The 22,588-nt window shown below is 47.3% G+C and overlaps 1 protein-coding gene across 1 annotated transcript; it reads right to left on the bottom strand.

The window, feature by feature from the left end:
* Positions 1–1,398: 1,398 nt before the first annotated feature.
* LOC120528031 (5-hydroxytryptamine receptor 3A-like) lies at positions 1,399–22,203 on the bottom strand. The gene is made up of 9 exons (XM_039751997.1): positions 22,123–22,203; positions 12,791–12,936; positions 12,337–12,381; positions 11,666–11,775; positions 9,886–10,055; positions 8,987–9,144; positions 8,700–8,910; positions 3,740–3,922; positions 1,399–3,656 (listed from the first exon to the last, which is right to left on the bottom strand). The coding sequence occupies exons 1-9, from the start codon at positions 22,178–22,180 to the stop codon at positions 3,373–3,375; spliced, it is 1,365 nt and encodes a 454-aa protein (XP_039607931.1). The 5' UTR covers positions 22,181–22,203; the 3' UTR covers positions 1,399–3,372.
* Positions 22,204–22,588: the final 385 nt, after the last annotated feature.

Below are 22,588 nucleotides of genomic sequence, written 5' to 3'. Positions count from 1 at the left end.
CTGCTGAAGTCCAGGGTTTGTTTTCAACATGTCACCATTAAATGATTCCTAGAAAGAAACGCGGACTCCTGGTTATAATGGGATGTAAGGGATACCAGAATAGCCACTCTGATCTGGCGCTGTGTAAACATCTGTGTGTGTGTGTGTGTGTGTGAGAGAGAAAGAGAGAGAGGACCCCTCGGTAGCCTGGAGACTCTGAGCGGGATGAGCCGACTGTCGTGCTACATTAAAATGCTAAATTCGCTCTGGTCCGCGCGCGTCTGTGTGTGTGTGTGCGCGCGCGCGCCCGGTGATGTGCCAGCGATTGACTTCAGCTGTCCCGTGACTCTGCTCAGGATCAGCGGGTCTGGAAAATGGATGTTACATAAAAAAAAATGTTACATGCCAATAAAAAAAAACACTTGTGCTATAAAATTCACAAACTGAACAAATGAATTCCATATTCGATTCGTGGCGTGCCTTCTCATCAGTGAATCGCATCCCCTAAGCATTGTGTGAGGATCGGAATATCCTCATAGGCCGATGGCTATCAGAATAAAAGTAAAGATATTACAGGAAAGATTTAGAAATAAAAAAGAAAGTATAAGAAACTGATACATAACAAAGATACTACAGGAAAGGGTAAATACAGCTATGAAATACACTAGTGACTATATGAAAATAAATGTTGATAAATATATAAAGGAACTATATAAGAAAGATGTATTTTTATATAGCGCAGTATATAAAAAGACAAATAATGAATTGTATTACAGAAAGGCAGTAGCTAAATGATTAAATATAAAAGACAGTACATAAAAAGAAAAGTTGCTACATATAAAGGCATCATATACTAGTTCAATAGAAGCAGCGGTATAATAGCTATCAAACAAAATGGCAAAGATAGATTTGAAATTCACAATATAAGTAATGATGACAAACCGAGGTTTTCCACAGTAATTTCTGTACACATATATTCAAAACGGTTGTAAGATTTGAAAGGCACTCTCTAAGAGCTAAATATGAAAAATAACATAAAGAGGCTATGGCGGACCTACATTTGGGGGGCTCTTCACCCCGATATATTTGGATTGACAAATCCTTATTTTGAATGTTTGTTTTTTTCCATTTACGGCTAGCCTCAAATTTTATATTTAAATTTTGACGTTAACTATTATTTTGTATTGAATTACAATATAGTATGCCTCGCAGTTAGGAGATTCGGGTTCGTTTCCCGGGTCCTCCCTGCGTGGAGTTTGCATGTTCTCCCCTTGTCTGTGTGGGTTTCCTCCCACAGTCCAAAGACATGCAGGTTAGGTGGACTGGCGATTCTAAATTGGCCCTAGTGTGTGCTTGGTGTGTGGGTGTGTTTGTGTGTGGCACCCTGCCCGGGATTGGTTCCTGCCTTGTGCCCTGTGTTGGCTGGGATTGGCTCCAGCAGACCCCCGTGACCCTGCGTTCGGATTCAGCGGGTTGGAAAATGGATGGATACAATATAGTAATAATCTTATTGGTGTTTGTGTAGTAAACGTACCCTCTTCTATTATCGTGACGCAAATCGGATTTTCATTTTTAACATTAGACACCCATAAGTAACTAAGCTCCAACCCCACTAACTTCAAGGTTAGTATTTGTGGTTGGGGTTGGGCTTAGGGTTAGGAACTGCCATCCATTTAGTACACAAGTAGCATATTATTTAATATTATATAGGTATATATAAAATATCCTATAGTAGATCACAGACTTTTTAGGCAAAGTGGACTAAAGTCACTGCTGGGGCCCAGAAGCTCAAGTTTTATTAGTTTCATAGTAGATCTGCCCCTGTGAAGTAGATAAATTGAAGACATTATCTAAGATTTAGATAGATATGAAAAGGCACTATAAACAAAAGGTTCATAGATATAAATAGTACTGTGTCAGAGACAGGGAACCCTAATAGAAAATAAATCTGAAAGGCACTATATACCTAGCTAACAGGTGATTGATTGATAAACAGATGTAAAAGGCATTATAGCTAACAGGTGATGAGTGATTGAGAGACAGACAGATGTGAAAGGCACTATAAACATTTTGAACAGGCGATGAATGATAAGACACGACATAAAAAACATCACTAAGGTTTGATTAATGATGGACTGACGTGAAAGGCACTATACAAGAAAGTGACGGATAGATGGAAATACTGTGTAGAAATGAAAGCCACTCGACTGTTATGAAAGACGCTATAAAACAGGACGATAGATATGAAAGGCACTACGTTAGAGTTAGATAAACTAAATAAATAAGATTAATTGATGTTAAAGGCACTATATGACTGATAGATACATATTAAAGGCATTAGACAGACAGATAAGATGGGCAATATAAACATAGCCAAATAGTGACAGGCACTATATAACAAACAGACGGCCAGATGGATGTGCTGTAGATATACAGAAATGAAAGGGACTTTATAATGGATTAATAAATAGGATGAAAGACACGATATGATTAATATATTCGAAAGTCACAATAAATAAAAAGACTGATAGATATGAAAGGTACTGTGTTAGAGTTAGGGAAGACACATACAGCAGATGTTAAAGGCGCTATACACGTCACTAACAAGTGATGATAGACCGATAGATGAGACGAGCGATATAAACATAGCTAAGGAGTGACTAGTGACAGACAAATGTGAAAGGCACTGCATGACATAAAGGTGGGCCCATGGATATTCAGTACTGCAGATCTACAGAAACGAAACGCACTATACAACAGGTAGGTAGATAATCACGGCCATTTTCGACGGATGTAAACATCGCCTAGTGGGATACTGGAGTCCAAATGTCTTTCTCTTAGCGCCCCCCTCCGTCATCTCCGTGCAGACAGGCGGCTTCCTCTGTCGTTTCGGGTGTCGTGCAGCTCGCCCGCAGAGTCTGCGCAGACGCCTCTTCCCAGAACGCGCCTCTCCTCTGCTCTGTTCTTGCAGACTGGCTCTGAAAAGACGCGCATATTTTATTGTAACTGCTTATCGTCTCGGGTGGGGGCTGGCTGTCAAAGGTCTTTTGCCTTAATAGTATTTATACGCAGTAAAATAGTTACAATAACACTTTAAATGAAGTGTATATAGAAACGCGGCTTGTATAATTATTTCAGTAAGATGTAACACTGATAATTTTGCTGTTCAATAACCATTACAAAAACGGGTGTTTAGAGTAGGGTTGCCACCCGTCCTTTAAAATACGGAATCGTCCCGTATTTGAGAATGAAATTGCGCTTGGCCCCCAAGGGATGTGGCCCCCGCTGCAGTATGCGTCCCTTATTTTTTTGCATTAAAAGTGGTAACCCTAGTTTAGAGTGTTATTCAAAGTCTCCGAGCTCCTGCCCCAGGACCGGGGGTTGACTGGAGTGTCACTGGTCGGTCCCCCAGAGGATGGAGAGCGCCAGGAAGAAGAGCGCGAGGAGGACGAGGTAGGCGCAGAAGCACGCGGCGTCCAGGGTCCCGAGGAGCTCCTGACACATTCGGCGCATCTCACTCCTGCGCAGCAGGTCCTGCAGCTCACCGCTGACCTCTCGCACCTCCGCTTCCAGGTCCTTGAGTGCTCCGAGCAGTCGGCTTTCCCCCTCGGGATTCCCTCTCTTTTTCTCGAAGGCAGCTTCCAGATATCTGTGCAGACTTCTTGTTCCTAAATATGCTGAGGAGAATGAAGATGGTCGGTGAGCCTGCTGTGAGTCCCTTTGCTGAACCACATTTTCATTTCTCGTGACTCTCTCTCACCATTTGCGTGCCTGTCCTCTGTTCTCAGGGTCCACTTTGCCTTCCAATCAGGAAAGAGGCGGAGACTTAGGCAGGGTAGGGGCGGGGCTTTGTGTTGGATGTCCGGCCGCACGAGAGCCAACAGCAGTACGGACTGAGCTACGCTGAGCACCAGGAAGGCCATGCAAACCACGAAGTAGATACCTGTGGAGGACACCTTTAAGTATGACTGAGTACAAAAGATATTAATCAGGCAACTAGAAGAAGCAAGTATATAAGGGCGACTTACACATCAGCTGATGTCGAAGTGGGCAAATCACAGACCACCTTTGCACACTGGAGTTCCCATTAATGCGTTATCGCATTTGAAGCGCCCTGTGCATTAGCACATCTAAGTGGGCAATTGGCACCAATGTTTTTCAGCAAAATGACACTGCACTCCAGGGAAGTTGCATTTCGTATCATTTAAATCTGGTAAGTGCAACTGGTACCTTACCCGGTTTATGCAAGGCATCTCTAGCCTAGGCCTTCGGTCTATTTCAGTGTGCCATGCTCACCAGTTTCTGCCATCTTTGCTTATAAGTCTACGCTAAATCGACTCAACGGCCATTGCTTTAAGAGGTATTGTTGCTATCTCGTCCGTGCTGGTTATTGTATCTGTCAGAAATGGCTCCAGTTATCAACTCTCCGTCTCCACACTTAAAACTACCCGAACTATTTGCTGTGATGGCTCGCCATTGAGAACCTACGGTGCTCAGCACACATCTGTCCAGCAAGATTGTGCCGAAGGTACATAAGGGTAAAATTAACAGTTTCCCGATCACGAGGACCCCCAAGGCTCAGATTCATACCTAGTTCGATTCGGTGCAATTTTTTTTATAACTCTGGTCCGCTTTCCCTGAAAGTCCGCTTCATAATTGTGAACAAGCCTGTCGCACCAGGGTGCGGGTCAAAAGACCCAAGCTGGGACCCTTCAGAACAGGTGGTCTCGGTGCAGTACCAAGTGAACACTTGATCAGTTCGCGTGAGGTAAGAATGCGATCCAACACGGGACCGATCGGAATACTGCTGTGCATTATGGGTGAAACTGTCCGTGCTGTGGTGGTCCTGCTGAGCGTCTGCTGTCGGTCATTGCCGAATGTCATTCACAACAGAGTCGAGGTTTAATAAGGAGCATTAAAAACAATTAGACGATAAAAAGAAATCCACACAAAGTTACAAATGTGACACAATTCACATAAAACAACTCACACAATTATCAGCCAAACGGAGTAGCCACGGGGGATGCACAAACCAGTGTGTTTCTTTTCGCCGGTCCCAAGCCCGGATAAATGGGGAGGGTTACGTCAGGAAGGGCATCCGATGTAAAATTTTGCCAAGTAAATATGCGGACAATGTAGATGATAGAAGAAGAAGACCACCTGATACACGCGCGCACAAAGAAAATTCAAATCGTCAGTGGTCTCCCCTCGACTTTCTCGTATACTCAGATATGGGGATGGATATTTGAGGAGTAAACCGCAAGACAATGGTTATAGTTTTATACTATGTACATTAAAGAACCATCAACGATAAATCAAATTAATAATATATTTAAAAATTATTATCAAAGTAAAGTTGAATAAATCGTAATCTGCAGCTGCACGACTACAATAAAAAAAACAAAACAAATGTGTTTAGGTAAAGTACCACCCCCGGTTAACGGAAATAGCGCAAAAGCTGATAGAAGTCTACGTTTTGTACCTAATATTTGTATGGAAAATTTGGTTAACCTAAGTGTTCATGTTTACACACACACATAGAGACATAATTCCAAAAATTGTATTTTCGGACTGAAGCAGGTCTAAAACGTCGAGATTCATCAAAATCTCGACATCAGGTCTTGGGACGATTACCATAATTTCCCTATACTTCGTATACAAGAAAGTAAAAAGGTGTAATTCACTGTTGATTGGGTTAATCAAAATACAGAGGTGACGAGAAACGAACAGCAGTGACCGATGAGCATGACGATCGAGCCCCCCGAATTGTACGCCACGAAAGCGCGAGGCGGATAAGAGGCACAGGAACTCTGACATATGTGGTAAATGTTGATCAAACATTCCAGAATGAACGTTATTAACAAATCAATATAGGAGTTATGACAGACGACGTGTAATTAGAGATACAGAGGAGTAACTACCCGACATCGCACAGTTGCATGGAGCTCACCTGACACGTCTATGGCCATAAACAGTTCATTGTGTGCCCGCAGCAGAGCTCGCCTTTTTGGTCAGCAATTTGAAACGAGCCGTTTTGGTAGCATACGTATAGTAACGCATGATTTTTAAGTAGTTCTATTTATTTGCATGTGTTTTGCTCTCACAATTCTGTTTAGTAAATAAATAAGTATGAAGAATGCAGCAGTGCACAAACACAGCTATTTACGACCCTCCGTGATATTTGTTTCCGTTAGGATATTTTGTGCCCAATGAAAGGAGTCCACGATAGGGTTGCGCGGTGTTCATTGGTACGCCTGGAAGTTTGCACTGAGAAACTGAAACAAAGCAACAAATAAATTAGTCCCCCTCCCCTCTTCCCCCATCCAGTTCATAACAAAGCAAACGGACTAGGAATGTGAAAACCCCATTAGAATGTCAGGTCGACATACAGTATATATGGGTCAAATTCCATTAGAATAAACTCCACTTTAAAAATCTTTTTTTCGGTCCTGGACAATTTTCTATAAAATTAATGTTAAAAATGTTTGTTTCATCTGCAAAATTCATTACAAAGTCATTTTTCATAAGAAAACGGCCAAACCCGCGTATTTCTTAAGTACTTGACCCAAAAATCACGATTCATGAGTTCTGCTTAACAGCCAATTAGATTGCACGTTTGTGTCACGTGGTCGTCAGTCTTGTAGCGGAGCGAGGCTCGAGATGGGTTACCCCAGACCTGAGGGGTTCTGGGAGTATCTTGCGACGGGAAAAGTGTCAGTCAAATTTGACTTAAAATGTCCTTGCGGAGATTTGGGGGGTCCAGCGCAGTTAGACTGTCACTTGTTTCCGTGTTTTTCCAGGGATAGTTGAATTTCGCTAAACACATTGAGCACACTGAACATTCATGTCTGGCTCGCCCAGTCAGCTCAAGTGCTGACTGCTGAGCTTCCCTCGTCTTTATGGCTACTCAGCCAGTTTTCAACGTGTTTCATAAATTTGCCGAGATGCCACCCTATGATTCATGGCCCGGCACCATTATTAAGGTGAATTAGGCATCCGCTTAGGGCGCAGATCATAAAGGGGAGAAAAACCGAGCCGCACGGGTTAGCCACCGAACAGTCGTCTGGCGCACTAATAACCAAGATAACCTTGAGCCTGCACGGATTAGGAACAATTGCACGCCATGATCGTTTCTTCAACTTTTTGCATTTGAATGCATCTTTGAATTTTGTGTGTGTACACCAAATAATCCATATTTTTGAATTTATTTTTCAAAATTGTTATCATGATATTTTTATGTAAATCTTTTCCACGTTAAAAAAAGTGTGACTAACGAAAGAACACAAGGCAGCCAAAGACAACCGGTCAATCCATTAGGTGACATCACCTGAGATGCTCCGTTTATGAAAGTTAAGGGGTGCACGTTATGGACTCTGAAGGGGTGTGCTGTTTATGTAACTGAAGTGGCGCGTGCTCAGAGTCTAATAATACTGACTGCCCTCCATCTCCATGGACATCATGGGGCGCCGTCATAAGTTAATGCTGGCAATCGAGTTCACCATTCCGCTGTCAGCTTTGTCAACACTACGTGCCGAAATAACGCACTATGTTCCAGTTCCATTATGACGAAATTCCAGTTAAAACGAATTGTTTTTTTTAGTCCCGAGCAGTGTTCCCTCTAAGGAGTAGCATATAGTGAGAAAAAAACATTGTTTATAAGCGACATTTTGTTTATGCCAAAAATTTATGAGCACCAATTTGCGCGATAAGTACGAGCGACGCCGTCGGAATGAGCGATCGTGCGGGAAGTATGAGCGACGCTCTGAATTCGTGTGAGCGATCGCTCACGCGCTCAGCTTAGAGGGAACACTGGACTCCCTAGCACTTCATTCTAACGGAATTTAACACTGCAGCACCGAAGAAAAACCCTACACTTTCCGTCCCGCGCAGCAAGGGCTACTTAGGGCACGGAAGATCTCTGACCACGCCCCCAAATCTGGAGGAAGGCCTCGCCTCTTCCGGGACACAGTCGCAGGATTTTGACAGCGCGTCTCCCGGCTGCTAAAGCTTGTCAGAAATGGTGAATTTAAGTAAACGTTATGTTTTCTGTCAAGGTGTATATACTATATATATATAAATAAACTAAAAAAGACAAACGATTTATTTTACATTTCGAAATTGGTAAGCGCTGTTCTCTTTGTCTGCGGTGGGCTGGAGCCCTGCCTGGGCTTTGTTTCCTGCCTTGCGCCCAGTGTTGGCTGGGATTGGCTCCAGCAGACCCCGTGACCCTGTAGTTAGGATGTAGCTGGTTGAATAATGGATGGATGAATGAATGAATGTATGTTCTTTGTTTTTGTTTCCAAGTGTGTTTGTACAGTCGTTGCTTTGTTTGTGTGCAGCACATTTCGCATTAGTTGCTTCCGATTTGTTTTTGTGTTTTAATTTGTGTTTATTTGCGTTTTCCATTTGTTTCGGTATTTTCTTAATTTGTTTTGCTTGATTTTAATTAGTTTTTTGTGCACTGCACTTCAGGGCCCCCATAAGTTTGAGACTGGGACCACCCCACGAACACGTGCGGGAGCCTCGTTTAATATGTCGTTTTACTCTAAGAAATGCCAAGCAATTAAAACGGCGGAGGGTCAAAGGGGCTGCCATGCGTATTGTCCCGTGTCACTCAATGCGAAGTCAGTGAAATACGAGCGGCAGTTTACGTCAGCAGCATTGGGGGTTAAGAGCAGGCTGGTTTGCAAACTGGCACCTCGCCCACACGCTCGCCATACCCAGCACCGGAGTGGCATCTCGAAATGGCGGCAGGAGATCGTTGACCAGGACCAGGAAGACCGTGTATCCGAAGAGGAGGGTTATTTTGAAGGAGACTCGTTCTCCGGTGTCCGCAGGAATGGCGAACCCGAAAACATCGATGAGCATCACAAAGGCGCTTGGCACAATCAGGTGGATCACGTAGAATGTGGGGCAGCGGGCCATGGTCACCTAAAAGGAAGAGGCACAGCTCGTGAGAGAGAGAGAGAGACTGGCAAATCCTCAGTTGTCACAGCCGCGTGGGTACCTCAAAGGCGACCATGGAGTACGTCCTGTTGTAGAGCTTCTCGCTGAAACTGTAATTGAGCAGAGACTGCAGCTGCCACTGGCCGTGACTCGTGTACGTGGGGCTCTCGTGGAACGGCATTGACGCTCGGCTCTCAGGGACGAGACGCACATCTTCCGCTAGGGGGCAGCAAAACACAAGAAACGTTTACAGTCGAAACAAGAAAACCCCCAGTGAGATAAGCTGAGAAGAACAAGATGGAGAAGTTAACTTCCAGTCTTTAAAAGGTGGAAAAGTTCAAATATCTCATATCATCAATAACAAATTGGAGAGCTAGAGCTAGAAATAAATCTCAGAATGCAATCAGGTTGGAAAACAAATGGGTATATGTTATAAGGAGTGTTATGTGACTGAAAAATCTGTGAAGGGTAAATGTATAAAACTGTGGTCAGACCAGTAATTATTGTATGGATGTGTGGAATAAGATCAAGAGTGAGGGAATGAGAGCTACAGGAAAAGCTGGGGAAATCACAAAGAAAATACTGGAGTGCAAGAAAATGTGAGGGGAAGAAGAATCCTGGAAATAGAGGTGTCAGGACAGGGAACCAAAGACAGGAGGGGGGTTGTAAAGCAGAAAGGGGTATCGGGCAAGGAAGTGTACTACAGATGAGAACGAAAGAGACCGGTCAAATATGGTGACCCCATATGAATGTGGAAAAAGCATTAGAAGAAGGAGGAGTAGTAGAAGGTAAATGCCATCCAGTCACTGCCTGTTTGGCCTTCTCCTTTGTCACTAGCCTGTATCATCACTAAAGACCACCATCTGTACAGCTCACTGCAGAGTCCACTCGACGGCTTCTTGTTATCACAGTGCCATGACAGACAGACAGCTACAAATTCATTCTTGATGTTCAACTTACCAGCATGGAGGTTTGGCCTGAAGGTGAGATTACATCTTTGGACATCAAAAGGAAACTTAAACATGGCCAGGTTACAACGGACCACCACCACGAGCTGCCTGACGCGCTGCAGCCATCCTGCCGGCCCCACAGAGATGTATGAGGCTGGCTCAGTGTTCTCTTCACCTACCCTGAAATGGACATGCGGGGCTTTAGGAAGAGTCAACGGCGTGTAAAAACTGTAACTCCACCATATTAACAGCAAACAGGAGTGCAGCAGAGCAGACTGGTGGTATCCATCTATCAGTTATATAGTGCCTTACAGATCGATCGATTTATCTATCATTTATTGTGTCTTTCACTATCTATCTATAATTTATAGTGCCTTTCACTATCTATCATTTATAGTGCCTTTCTCTATCTATCTATCATTTATAGTGCCTCTATCTATTATTTATAGTGCCTTTCTCTATCTATCTTTTATATTGCCTTTCTCTATCCATCATTTATAGTGCCTCTATCTATCATTTATAGTGCCTTTCTCTATCTATCTATCTATTATTTATAGAGCCTTTCTCTATCTATCATTTATAGTGCCTTTCTATATCTTCAGAAGAAGCCATCAGTAAGAATTGAGATCAAAATCATAGTGAAGTTTAGTTTTTTTTAATTCTTGACATGCCACACACTGCACAGCCCTGCCACCTCACAGATCTTGGGTTTGAACTCCTCTGCCTGTGTGAGGTTTGCGTGTTCTCTTTCTATCAGTTTGATTTCTCTCTTTGTACTCCTAATTTCTCCCCTACTTTGCCAAAGCACGCAGGTTCTCTAAAGTGGTCTTTCTAAATGGGATGCCTGTGTTGGTGTGGGGGGTGAGTGGACCCTGTGGCGGATTGGCAGTTTCTCCAGAGTTGGTTCCTGGCGTGTACCCAGTGCTGCCTGGGTCGGCTCCAGACTGTGCCACTGACTTGGGTGAAGCAGGATTGTGGGCGTGCTGTTGTGATTCTGTAAGTCGAGTCACAGCGTCATTTTTAATACTCAATAGTTTAGAACATGAAGTTAGTTAAGTAAGTGGAAGGCCTAACTTGGCCTTTTCATAGATCCCATTTTCATGCTAAGAGATGTTCATATAAGTTTTGATCCTTCTTATATATAGTTTAAGGTTATCGGGAGTAGGGTAGAAGAATATTATAACTATTACAACATAGAATTCTCACACGTGAAGTCCAGTTCAGTGTTGTGTGTGCCCAGAGTCCGCCCCAGCAGGGTTTCTCAAATTTGATTTCAAGATCCAGAAATGTGTTTCATGTTATCTTCTGGCTTAAAGACAAAATCAGCTTTGTGAGCGTGCTGGACTGGAAAGCGCAGTGTACCTGATCTGTCCACACCAGCTGGCTTTCTTCTCCTGGCACTGTCATCAGGTGTCACCGAATCTCCAAAGGTATGACATGAGGAGACTCTGGGATCATAGAGAAGGCCTCTGCTATTAAAGTGCCATCCGGCAGTCAGCGTCTAAGCTGCCATCTACCAGTCCCAGTGTGCTTTACTGTCACACCACTGGTGCTGCTGCCCACCCACCACAGAGCATGTTGGGTACCCCTGATACCCAAACTGGTGAATGGCAGACGCTGTGTGCTTTTCATCAATCAGTGTGATGAGGTGCGCAGTGCCACCCATTCAACATACCACCACCTCTCTCACCCCCTCTGTCTCCCTCAGCTCAAATATTTTTTAGAATTTTCTATTCCATCTTAACTACTGCAACTACAAGAAGAGCAGGAGGAGGGTTGGGCCGACGTACAGCTCGCTAAGTGAGATGTCTGGGGTCCAGACGCTGGCAGCCGGCAATGTGAAGTGAGTCAGGTCGTCGCACCGAGGGGGGTCCCACACCAGGTTCTCATCCTGCCATCTCTGTGGGAAGACAAAAGAGAGAAATTGTCAACATGAGCCTTCTGAAACCAGGGGTTGGGGAGTGTGTATCTACCTTTTATGATTTTGCATTTCATATACTATCATATCATTTTATTTCTAGCGATCTGTTGTGGTTGTCCAAGGGAATGACAGGTTGATACACTAACACATTTTTTGGGGTGCCAACCCATCCATCCCCTTTTTCTCAAGGAATTAAATAAAAATCACACTCAATGGCATGAAGAAAACGCACACAAATAACACGGCTATCACAATGAGGACTCCTTCATCTGCCTTCAGGTAAGAGTGGAGCTCCTTGGCTCTGTTCACTTGGGGAAGAATTGTATGCAATGCTATCTTCTTCTTATTTAAAAAAAAAAAGAGGGGATATGGGCATGTGATGAGGACATGCCTGCCAAGACCTGAAACACCACCTACTGTTTTAACTAGAGGGTGCTGGACTGAGCTCGTATTACTACTGTTATTAGTCGTGCTCACTCACACGGAGTCCTCCACCACTAAGATTTCTCCTTGAATGAAGCAAACACACGAAGAACCCACCTCAGTGAAGAAGAGCTGCAGGGAGACCTTCTCCTCCTTGTCCTGCTATAGAAACACAAAGAGCAGAGATGAAGCGTGAATGCCAGCGCCAGTTGATGTACACAAGCCTGGAAGGGCTTCATCTTGTTGGGGGGAGCCACTGATTGGTAGCAGCCATCCATTTTCCTATCCTGCTTATCCTGACCAGAAAGGCTATCCCAACAAAAACTGGACAAAGGCAGAACAACTCCCATAGAAGGTGGCAGACCATGACAGGGGCCGGTTTAGCAATGCCAGTACACACTAACCTGCGTGTTTTGGTATGTGGGAGAAAACCAGAACCCCCAGAGTTAACCCCAGAGAGAATATGGGATGCAGATCCAAGTCTCCTTACCACGTTGAGCAACATGGGAATGATATTTACAAGTAGACAGACTAACTAGCCATGCTCGTGATCCTCTGAGGCAGCCATTACCAGATCGATGATGGAGTGCAGGGCCAAGTCCAGGTAGACGGTGACCGGAGAGCGCCAGTCCTTGACGGGCCGGAATCTCTTCTCGTAGCCTCGCGTGATACCCTTCAAGAGGGAGGACAGGTCTTCATTTGCAGCAGAGCAGGTGTCTTGAGGGGAAAGAAAGACAGCTGTTAGTGGGCTGGCACAGAGGTCATCTCAGAAATAATTTGAGAATATGTAAAACAGGAGATGTCAGGTCAGGGAGCATGCACTGGTACACCGCATTGCCATACCCACCACATAACGAAACTGCTCAGGATCCCGGTTGGCAACCCCCCAGGCAGACACGTGGTCCAGTTCTGCCCTCTGGAGATGACCCTCTAGCTGCAGCAGCCAGTTGTCACGTAGGCGACCCCTTGGCCTGGTCCGGCCATTCAGATCCCCAACAATGAGGATCCTGTGAGTTGGATCACCCTCGGGGAATCGCACCACATGGCCGTAGTGCCGTAACTGACGCTCCCTCACAGTGCAGGTAATGTGCCTCATTCGGGACTCCATGAGTAACTGCTCATTCAACACAAAGTCAAACCAACGGTACCCAAGGAATTTCCGGAGAGACACAGTACCAAAGGAGTCCAGGCTTCGTCTCAGGTCACTGGATAGCGTCCATGTCTCGCAACCATATAGCAAGACAGGAAGCAGCAGGGGCCTCATGTATAAACGGTGTGTAAGCACAAAAATGTTGCGTACTCCCGTTTCCACGCTCACATCGAGATGTATAAAACTAAACTTGACGTGAAGCCACGCACATTTTCACCCTAGCTCAAACCCTGGCATATGCAAGTTCTCTGCTTGGTTTTGCAAACTGGCAACACCCAAAGCAGTGCTTTTGTTCCAGTGTGGGTTCCCTTTCTTTTTTAGATGCACATACCTGACACGGCTGAAATTAAATCAAATACACTGAAATTGTTTTGTTTAATTAATTTATTTGTTTATTAATTTAAAACATCTGATTGTAATTAACCTGTAACAATATAATGGTCCACGGGATGGCCAAGCTATTCCAAATACCATCGCTGCTCTAGCGTTGTTACTCTCACTGCACCACTCAGACAATTTATCCCACTGTATCTGAGTGTGCAATCTGATCGGAAAGAGAATTATTGGTATACAGCATCAAGCACACGCTGCCTCAGCCATATTGTCTATTTGAACTGCACTCATACGGCAAACGCTTCAGAGCCTCTCCTCGCGGTTCAGAAACAGTTTCATCCCAAGAACTATAAACGCACTCAATCAATTGCTCCTTGTAGAACTGTTAGTACTTATAAGTACAATCACCTCACTGTAAACTTGCACTACAGTTATAATATTGCACAACCTGAGCCACTTTATAAAGCACGTATATACATATGATGACGATATCATTTTTAAGATAAAAAGCAGTAAAATATGTTTATTACATGATACAGATAAAACTTTAACTTCATTTAAATAATCTATATTGTTAATAATTAAACATGTGAGCACACGGTGTCACAGCGCTAGCAAGGAGCTGCCGCTCCATTCACGTATTGTTCCTGCCTCGCGCTGTATACTTGCTTGGGCTGGCATGACACTGGAAGGCTAGATGGACAGAATAATTAAACACGTACTACGAAGATATTTCAATGTTCCTTCAAAGTTTTGAAGAATCATCGAAAAAGAAAAGAAAAAGAAGGACAGGAATTGGAGGTGGGTGGCACGGTAGCGCAGTGTTAGCGCTGCTGCCTCGCAGTTAGGAGACCCAGGTTGGCTTCCCGGGTCCTCCCTGCGTGGAGTTTGCATGTTCTCCCCTTGTCTGCGTGGGTTTCCTCCAGGTACTCCGGTTTCTTCCCACAGTCCAAAGACATGCAGGTTAGGTGGATTGCCGGTTCTAAATTGGCCCTAGTGTGTGCTGGGTGTGTTTGTGTGTGTCCTGCTGTAATATCACAAATGTAATGGATTCTGTGTCCTATCAGAGGAAAAGAAAGCCTGTTTAAGAAGCACGTAGTGATTCACACACATAAGAGCATTGTAAAGGACCGAGGAGACAGTAGCAAGGGTTGGGGTTTTCCGCCCCGTATATTGTACACACAATCAAAAAGCGGTCAAAATTACAAACAAAACAGTTCATATGCGCGACGCCGACTCCTGGCGTCGCGCCATTTTATTGGGGAGGAGCCGGAAGTGGAGGAATGTCGGGAAGGACCGCAAGGGAGGATGGGAAGGATGACGCCAGGGCAAGATGGCGGAGGAAGGGCGGAAGTATCGCACTGCGGTCAATCCAGGCCTATGGTGCAGGAAGGTCTTTCTTTCTATGAGGAAGCAGAGGGAGAAAGTTAATACCCCACCATTCCCTGGCGGCGAGTGGTTTCCCAGGTGCTATCGAATCAATCCGCTGCCTCCTACTGCGTGCGTGACACGATCCCCCTTAGCCCAGGACCGCCAGGTCGGGCGGACCTAACCGAGAGGTCGTGAATACGAGAGGGCATCGGCATTGGCCTGAAGGGTGCCCGCCGATAAGTGACAGTGAACTTATACGGCTGTAAGTCCAGGAACCACCTGGTGACCCGCTGGATTCGACTCTTTGTGTAGGGACATCCACTGAAGTGCAGCGTGATCAGTCACCAGAGCAATTCGCGACCCAGCAGGTAGTACGGAGGTGGGTCACTGCCCACTTAATGGCCAAGGCCTCCCTCTCCACTGCCGTGCGGGGCCCCGGTCCATCAGTTTCCGCTAAGGTACATCACAGGGTGCTCGACACCATCGACGCTTTGGCTCAGCACGGCACCCAGGCCTGTGTCCGCGTCCGGTCTGGAGAATAAACGGAGCCCAAAATCGGGCGTCCGTAACACAGGTGCCGACGTTAGGGCCTTCTTTAGGTCACTGAACGCTGTTCTGCTTTGTCGGTCCACACCACGTATAGGGAGCCTTTTTTGTCAGGTCAGTCAAGGGTGCTGCTCTTCGAGAAACGGGAACAAACCGGCGGTAGTAACTCGCAAGCCCCAAGAAAGCCTGCACCTGTTTCTTGGTACTGGACGGGCCATTCTAAGATGTCTTTAACTTTGGAGCTCTGTGGCGCACCTGTCCTTGTCCCACGAGGTAGCCTAAATATTTGGCCTCCTTTAATCCAAAAACACTTCCGGGGTTTATGCGGAGGCCGGCTTTAGCCAGTGTTCGGAGGACAGCTGCGACCTGCAGTAGATGCTCCTCCCAGGTGCCGGAATAGATGACAACGCCATCCAGGTAGGCGGCGCTATAGGACTGGTGGGGCTTCAGCACTCTATCTACCAGACGCTGGAAGGTCGCGGGGCCCCGTGCAGCCCAAATGGGAGGACCTTGTACTGCCAGTGCCCGCTAGGGGTGCTAAAGGCCGTTTTCTCCTTTGCGGATGCCGCTAAAGGAATTTGCCAATACCCTTTGTCATGTCAAGGGTAGTCAGATATCGAGCCGCACTCCAGCCGCCAAGGAGGTCGCCAATGCGGGCATGGGGTAGGCATCGAACTTGGAGATCTGATTCAGACGCCTAAAGTCATTACAGAACCTCCAGGAGCCGCCTGGCTTGGAGACGAGGACAATAGGGCTGGACCAGGGACTATGGCTCTCTTCAATTATGTCCATGTCCAACATACGCTTTCACCTCCAGTTCGACCTCTGCGTTTTTGCCTCCGGAGTCGGTAGGGCCTCTCCCGGACGATTACCCCGGCCCGTGACTATATCGTGCTCAATCAGCGCGTCCGCCGGGTGACTCGCCACTACCTCGGGATGGCTCGGAGTGTTTGGGCTAACTCCTGCCGCTGCTTGGGGTCAGCTCTTCGCCGAGGTTAAGGGCAGTTGTGCTTGCGAAAGGGAGAGGACCTACGGGAGCTGGGAGCTCCTCTCTATCTCTCAGGGCTTTAACAGGTTGACATGATAGATCCTCTCACTCGGTCGACGCATTGGGCTGTTTCACCAAATAGTCGACGAGTCCTTTTCTCTCCTTAACCTCGTAAGGCCCTTGCCAGTGAGCGAGCAGCTTCGAGTGGGAGGTCGGGACGAGCACCATAACTCGGTCCCCCGGGCGGAACTCCCTGAGGACGGAGTTGCGGTTGTAACACCGGCCTGCGCTGCTTGCGCACGAGTCACGTGCTCTTTTAGGAGGGGCCTGATCTTTGTGAGTCGGTCGCGCAGTTGCGCTCGCACTCCAAAATGTTAGAGGAGGGAAGAGCCTCGCCTCCCAGCCTTCTTTTAGGATGTCGAGGATTCCCGGGGTTGTCGCCCGTATAGTAATTCAAAAGGGGAGAAGCCGTAGAGGCCTGGGGTACCTCCCGGTAGGCAAAAGCACGAGCGGGAGGAGCTGGTCCCAGTTCCTGCCGCCCGCTGACTACCTTGCGGAGCATCTGCTTAAGCGCCTGATTAAATCGCTCACCAACCCGCCAGTTTGCGGGTGATAGACTGACGCTTTCAGGTGCTTTATCTGCAGTAATTTGGCTACCTCCTTGAACGTATCCGAAGTGAAGGGCGTACCCTGGTCCGTGAGGACCTCCTTGGGTATGCCCACGCGTGAAAACAAGTTAACCAGTTCCGTCGCGATGCTTTTAGTATTAGCGAGCGCAGGGGAACCGCCTCTGGGTACCGGGTGGCATAGTCCACCATGACTAGGATATACTTGTGGCCACGGGTTGAGGGCTCCAGGGTCCCACCAAATCGACCCCTATCCTTTCAAAGGGGATGTCCACGAGGGGAATAGGGACTAGAGGAGCACGGTCCCTCCTAGGAATCTGGCGGGTCTGGCACTCGACAGGATTGACAGAACCGCCGGACCTCCTCATTGATCCCAGGCCAGTAAAAGCGGAGCTTAATCCTCTCCAGTGTTTTTTCGGCCCCGAGGTGGGCGCCTAGGAGGTGAGCATGTGCCAACTCGCATATCTCCCGCCGGAAGGTACGCTGAATTAGCAACAACTTCCGACCTCGCCCTCATGGGTAGCCACCGGTACAACAGATCATTCTCAAGGACAAAGAAGGGTTCCCGGTGTGGATCCGTCCGCTGTGAGCTGTTAGGCAGAACGATCGCATTCGGCAAAGCGCAGGGAGTCATCATTCCACTGCTCCCTCTTAAAGGAGGCCGGCGTGGACCGAAATTGATGGTCCAGGCGCGAGAGGGTCTTGGGGCCTGGGCCGGGAAGAGTTCCCTGGCTAGTCCCTTCTCCGCGGAATCTTCCGGTCAAGGTCCGTAGCCACGAAAGGTCCCCGAGACACCAGCCCCATAGGGCCTGCCCTTGTGCACGGCGTGGAGGCCGCGGAGGGTGCCTTTTCCCCTCATGACAAGATCCAACGAGGCCCCGGAGCGCGAATGGCTTACCGCTGATTCTTTTAGACCAGTCTTGTCCCAGAATCACTGGGAAGGGGGTCAGGTAACACAGCGACCGCCATTTGATTGGTTCCCCCTTCCAGGTAACATAGCAGTGAGCGGAACGATATGACCTAGTCCCCCCATGCACACAGGTAACCAACAAGTGCTGTTTTAACCACTGTTGCGGTAAGACGAAACGGCGAGCAACAATGGTAATGTTGCTGCCGGAATCAAACAAAGCCACCACGGCGTGCCCATTTAGCAACACCACTCCCGATTCGACTCGCCAAGGGATGCGGCGGGTACAATACCTCTCCGATGATGTCCAGCTGCAGTCCATAGGCTCCGGGCGATGTGATGGGGCAGTTTGGCAGCAGGTGGCCGGTCTCGCCACACTTGAAACAGCGCGCGGACCGGCCTCTCTCTGGCTCTGGCTGGCGCTTCTGCAGCGCCGAGGGGCTCGGGGTGGCCGCCCGTCCCTGCCGGTTCCCGCGAGCAGGCTTTTCTGACCCCCCAAGTCGGAGGACCGCCAACTGACGCTCCAAGACGTCGAGGAGGCCCGACATGTTCTGATAGGCGTGTCCCCGACCTGCTGGGCGAGGGAACTGGGCATCGCATTGACCAGGCCTTCACAGGCCACCCGCCGACCACTTTCCGCCTGTCGGGCTCTCTGGCCGTAGCCAGCGCCCATCTTGCCCCAGAACTCAACGCCTGGGCGCGAAGGGCTTTTCGGGTCAAAGACCCAGTTCCGCCATTCGCCGCCTGCTGGCCCGGCTAATGCCGTAGCGGGCCAGTATTTCGGGCTTGAGGAGGTCGTAATTAGCGCCTCCTCCTCAGGGAGGTCATAATAGGCCGCAGCGCTGGTCCTTCAGGTATGGCGCCAAGATGGACGCCACTGACCGCTGCCACTCGCTCCGGGTGGCCGCCCTCTCAAACATGCCCAGGTAGGCATCGACGCCCTCCGGGCCCATCGGTACCATAGGATGAGGCGGCTGCCTGGGCGGGTCTGGTCTCGCCCGTTGGGCTTCCACTAACCTGGCCTCGTGGCCTCCAGCTCCCGGTGGTAGCGGCTTGCGCTTGCTGCAGGGCCTGGAGCTGGGCGTTCATTCCTGCAGCACGGTGTTCAGGTCCTGTCCCTCCGCATTCCGGGATCTCTATCCTGCCGACTACGCCACTTGTAAAGGACCGAGGAGACAGTAGCAAGGGTTGGGGTTTTCCGCCCCGTATATTGTACACACAACAAAAACGGGTCAAAATTATAAACAAAACAGTTCATATATGACGCCGACTCCTGGCGTCGCGCCATTTTATTGGGGAGGAGCCGGAAGTGGAGGAATGTCGGGAAGGACCGCAAGGGAGGATGGGAAGGATGACGCCAGGGCAAGATGGCGGAGGAAGGGCGGAAGTATCGCGACTGCGGTCAATCCAGGCCTATGGTGCAGGAAGGTCTTTCTTTCTATGAGGAAGCAGAGGGAGAAAGTTAATACCCCACCATTCCCTGGCGCAGTGGTTTCCCAGGTGCTATCGAATCAATCCATGCCTCCTACTGCTACAAGCGTGATAGATATAGAAGAGCACATACAAAACAAAGTATTTAATGTACTCCTTTAGTTACGATGGGTTTTGAGAAACTAGTAAATTAAGTGATTTTAAGATGAAGATTATGATGTTCTACTTTAATGACAAAATAAATTACATGATTAAAGTTGAAATTTCGAGATTGAAGTTGACATTTCATGCTTTTTTCCCCACTGTGTTCCTTTTTTTTTTTTTCTCTGTAACCTAATAAGCTTTCATATGACAGACGGTGGGCTACGACTCGCCTTTTCATGGTGACTTTGATATCTGACAACTTTTTTTTTATTTCGGACACTCTGCAACTTTGTGAACTTGAGCTTTCGAGTTTCTCTGACATTCTATGTCACTCAATCAACTTCCTTTTGTTGTTTATACCACTTTTTAAACCAACAAATAGTACGTTTTTCTTTGCCTCCACTTGGTATTCACTGTAATTCTCCTGTTTTCCCCCATGCTTTTGCCATTGCCTTTTCACAGAACGCTGAGCTTAAGGGTTATTTATATTGATTTGCATATTCAAAGAGGCGTAATTCTGGGAGGAGTTGGGGCGGGACAGCAGGTGAGTGCACGTGCGTTACTTTTCACGCTGACCGGGATTTATGGAGCAGAAGAAAGTGGGAGTTGGTGAACGCACAGATTTATGCATCTGGATTTTTTTGTGCGTACGAACATTTACGCTTTTGTCTTTACGTCATGTTATAATGTGAATTCTACGCATGCCATTATGCGTGAGGCCCTAGGACTCTAAAGACTTGGACCTTCGTCCTTTTTCACCCCTTTCCAGTGACCTCATGACCCCCCATGCTCTCCCAATCTGTCTACTGACTTCATAGGAAGAGTCACCAGAGACATGAATGTCAGTGTCGAGGTAAGTAAACCTCTCGACAAGGTCGACACTCTCTCCGCAGACAGACACACTGCTGATGGCCATGCCCAAGAGGTCATTAAAGGCCTGGCTCTTGGTTTTTATCAGGACACTTGCAAGCCCAAACACTCCTCGCTCCAGAGATGGAACATGGAAAACCGTGACCCTGTATAATGCATGGCAAAAAATGAATCTTTTGCTAGAGATAAAAGTAACATCTCAGCAGATGTGAGTCCAACACAGAACTGAACTGAAAAGGCAGGCCCCTGATTTATAAGGGCTGTCTGCAGGAAGGGGCGTGTCCAGGTGGGCGGGCAGTGAAGTGATGTCAGCGGTGGCTGACAGTCAGAGGGAGAAAGAGAGCAGGCATTGGACCACAGCGCCAACCCCTGGTTCGGTGGGTAACTGCCATCACCAGAGCCCTTGACCTGCCACCCAAGTGCACGTGCATGATGGCAGTCCTGAGGGTTTCATTGAATTTGTATTGTTAAGGTAGAAATCTTAAAACCATCTTCCATGTCCTGGAATTTAATCCAGCTGGTTGTTTGTCGTTGCTGTTCTCAAAATCTCAGGGAGCTTTTCCAGTCGTATTTTCAGAATTTCATACACCAAGAATGCATATGCAAGAAAATCCGATAACCTTGTTTTGTTCACCAAAGTGCTTTGAGCATTGGAAAGGCGCTATAAAAATAAAATGTCTGATTAATATTATTATTATTATTACAGAAACCTCACATACATAGTCAAACGCACCTGTACACAGGCATATGTAACTGTTAATTAGGACATTTCCACTTGGACGTTTATGTTTTAATAAATATTTGTTAACATCATCATTAACTGTCCTTACCGGACAACCTGTGGACATTGCAAGTTTGATGAAGACCACCTAAGGTTTCAGGGAGGTCACAAGTTTGGGCTGAATTATCCAACCCCTCTGCAGCAGTCTTCTTATATAGCGCCTTTCATTGTAGAGGCACGATATAAACATATAGAGTGTGAAGTGACAGAGAAGAGCAGTAGCACATTCTCAAAGCTGCCATACCTGCTCAGGAGTTTGGATTTAGCGACCATCAGCACAGTATCAAATTCAAGTGAGATGGGCACCACTGCAGCACAAGTAGCGTTACGCTGAAGGATGCTGTCCGTCCAAATTCGGGGTTGAGAAGAGGTGCCGGGTGTGTGAGCAGGAGGTCAGTCACGCTGGATTGGGTGGAAATCGACAATCAGCTCTGGACTGGGTGGCACACCATTGCAAGTGGCATCACCTAACATTCTTAATCCATGCCAAGGCTGCGAGAGCCAGAGACTCTTGTGGCAGCATCGGGTGCAAGGCAGGAACTGGTCTTGGACTGGACACCTAGTTGCACTCATACTGGGCTTACGAGTCATAATTAATCACAAGATTCAATGTCTCTCCTATTTTCAGTTTACTTGGTCGCAGGTCACTTTTTCCTGTTTTACTGCTACCACCCCAATTCTCCTGCTGGTTTGTTCCCCTCATAGTAAGGCAGTGCCCGCGGAGCCACCCAGAGTTATCCCATAAGAACTTCTTACCTGTTAGTTGGAAGCGGAGGAGCCCCACCAGGAGAAGGATTGCCAGTTCCGTTCCCATAATTGAGACCACCACCTGGCAGCTCTGACAGAGCTCTCGTTGGTAATTTGGATATTCAGACACGATGCCCTTTGTCTTCACTTTAACGCTTATCTCTCATCACAGCCTCCTGCTTTGCATGCTGATTGCTGTAGATTGGAGCTTCCTGGCTGTTAATTTGCCCACTGACAGGCATCAGGCTAGTGCCAGTTAATGGGCACGGAGCACAGGTCCTCATTTCAGTCAACCCCAGAGTGAGTCAGATGGCACATCTGTGTTGCTGGAGAGCAGAGCCGCCATCTCAGTGTTTGCTAGACGCGAATGCAGTGTGACAGTCCACTGAGTGAGATGCCAATCATCCTGGATGTGCCAGTCCATCAACAGGACATGTTCACCCACACATCAGCATCAGGTCAATTCTAGTGAGGC

This window comes from Polypterus senegalus, chromosome 4 (assembly GCF_016835505.1).
Source record: "Polypterus senegalus isolate Bchr_013 chromosome 4, ASM1683550v1, whole genome shotgun sequence".
In the NCBI taxonomy this organism is placed as follows: Eukaryota; Metazoa; Chordata; class Cladistia; order Polypteriformes; family Polypteridae; genus Polypterus; species Polypterus senegalus.
The sequence above is the reverse complement of the archived record's forward strand: the minus strand, read 5'-3'. Positions and strand labels throughout refer to the sequence as shown.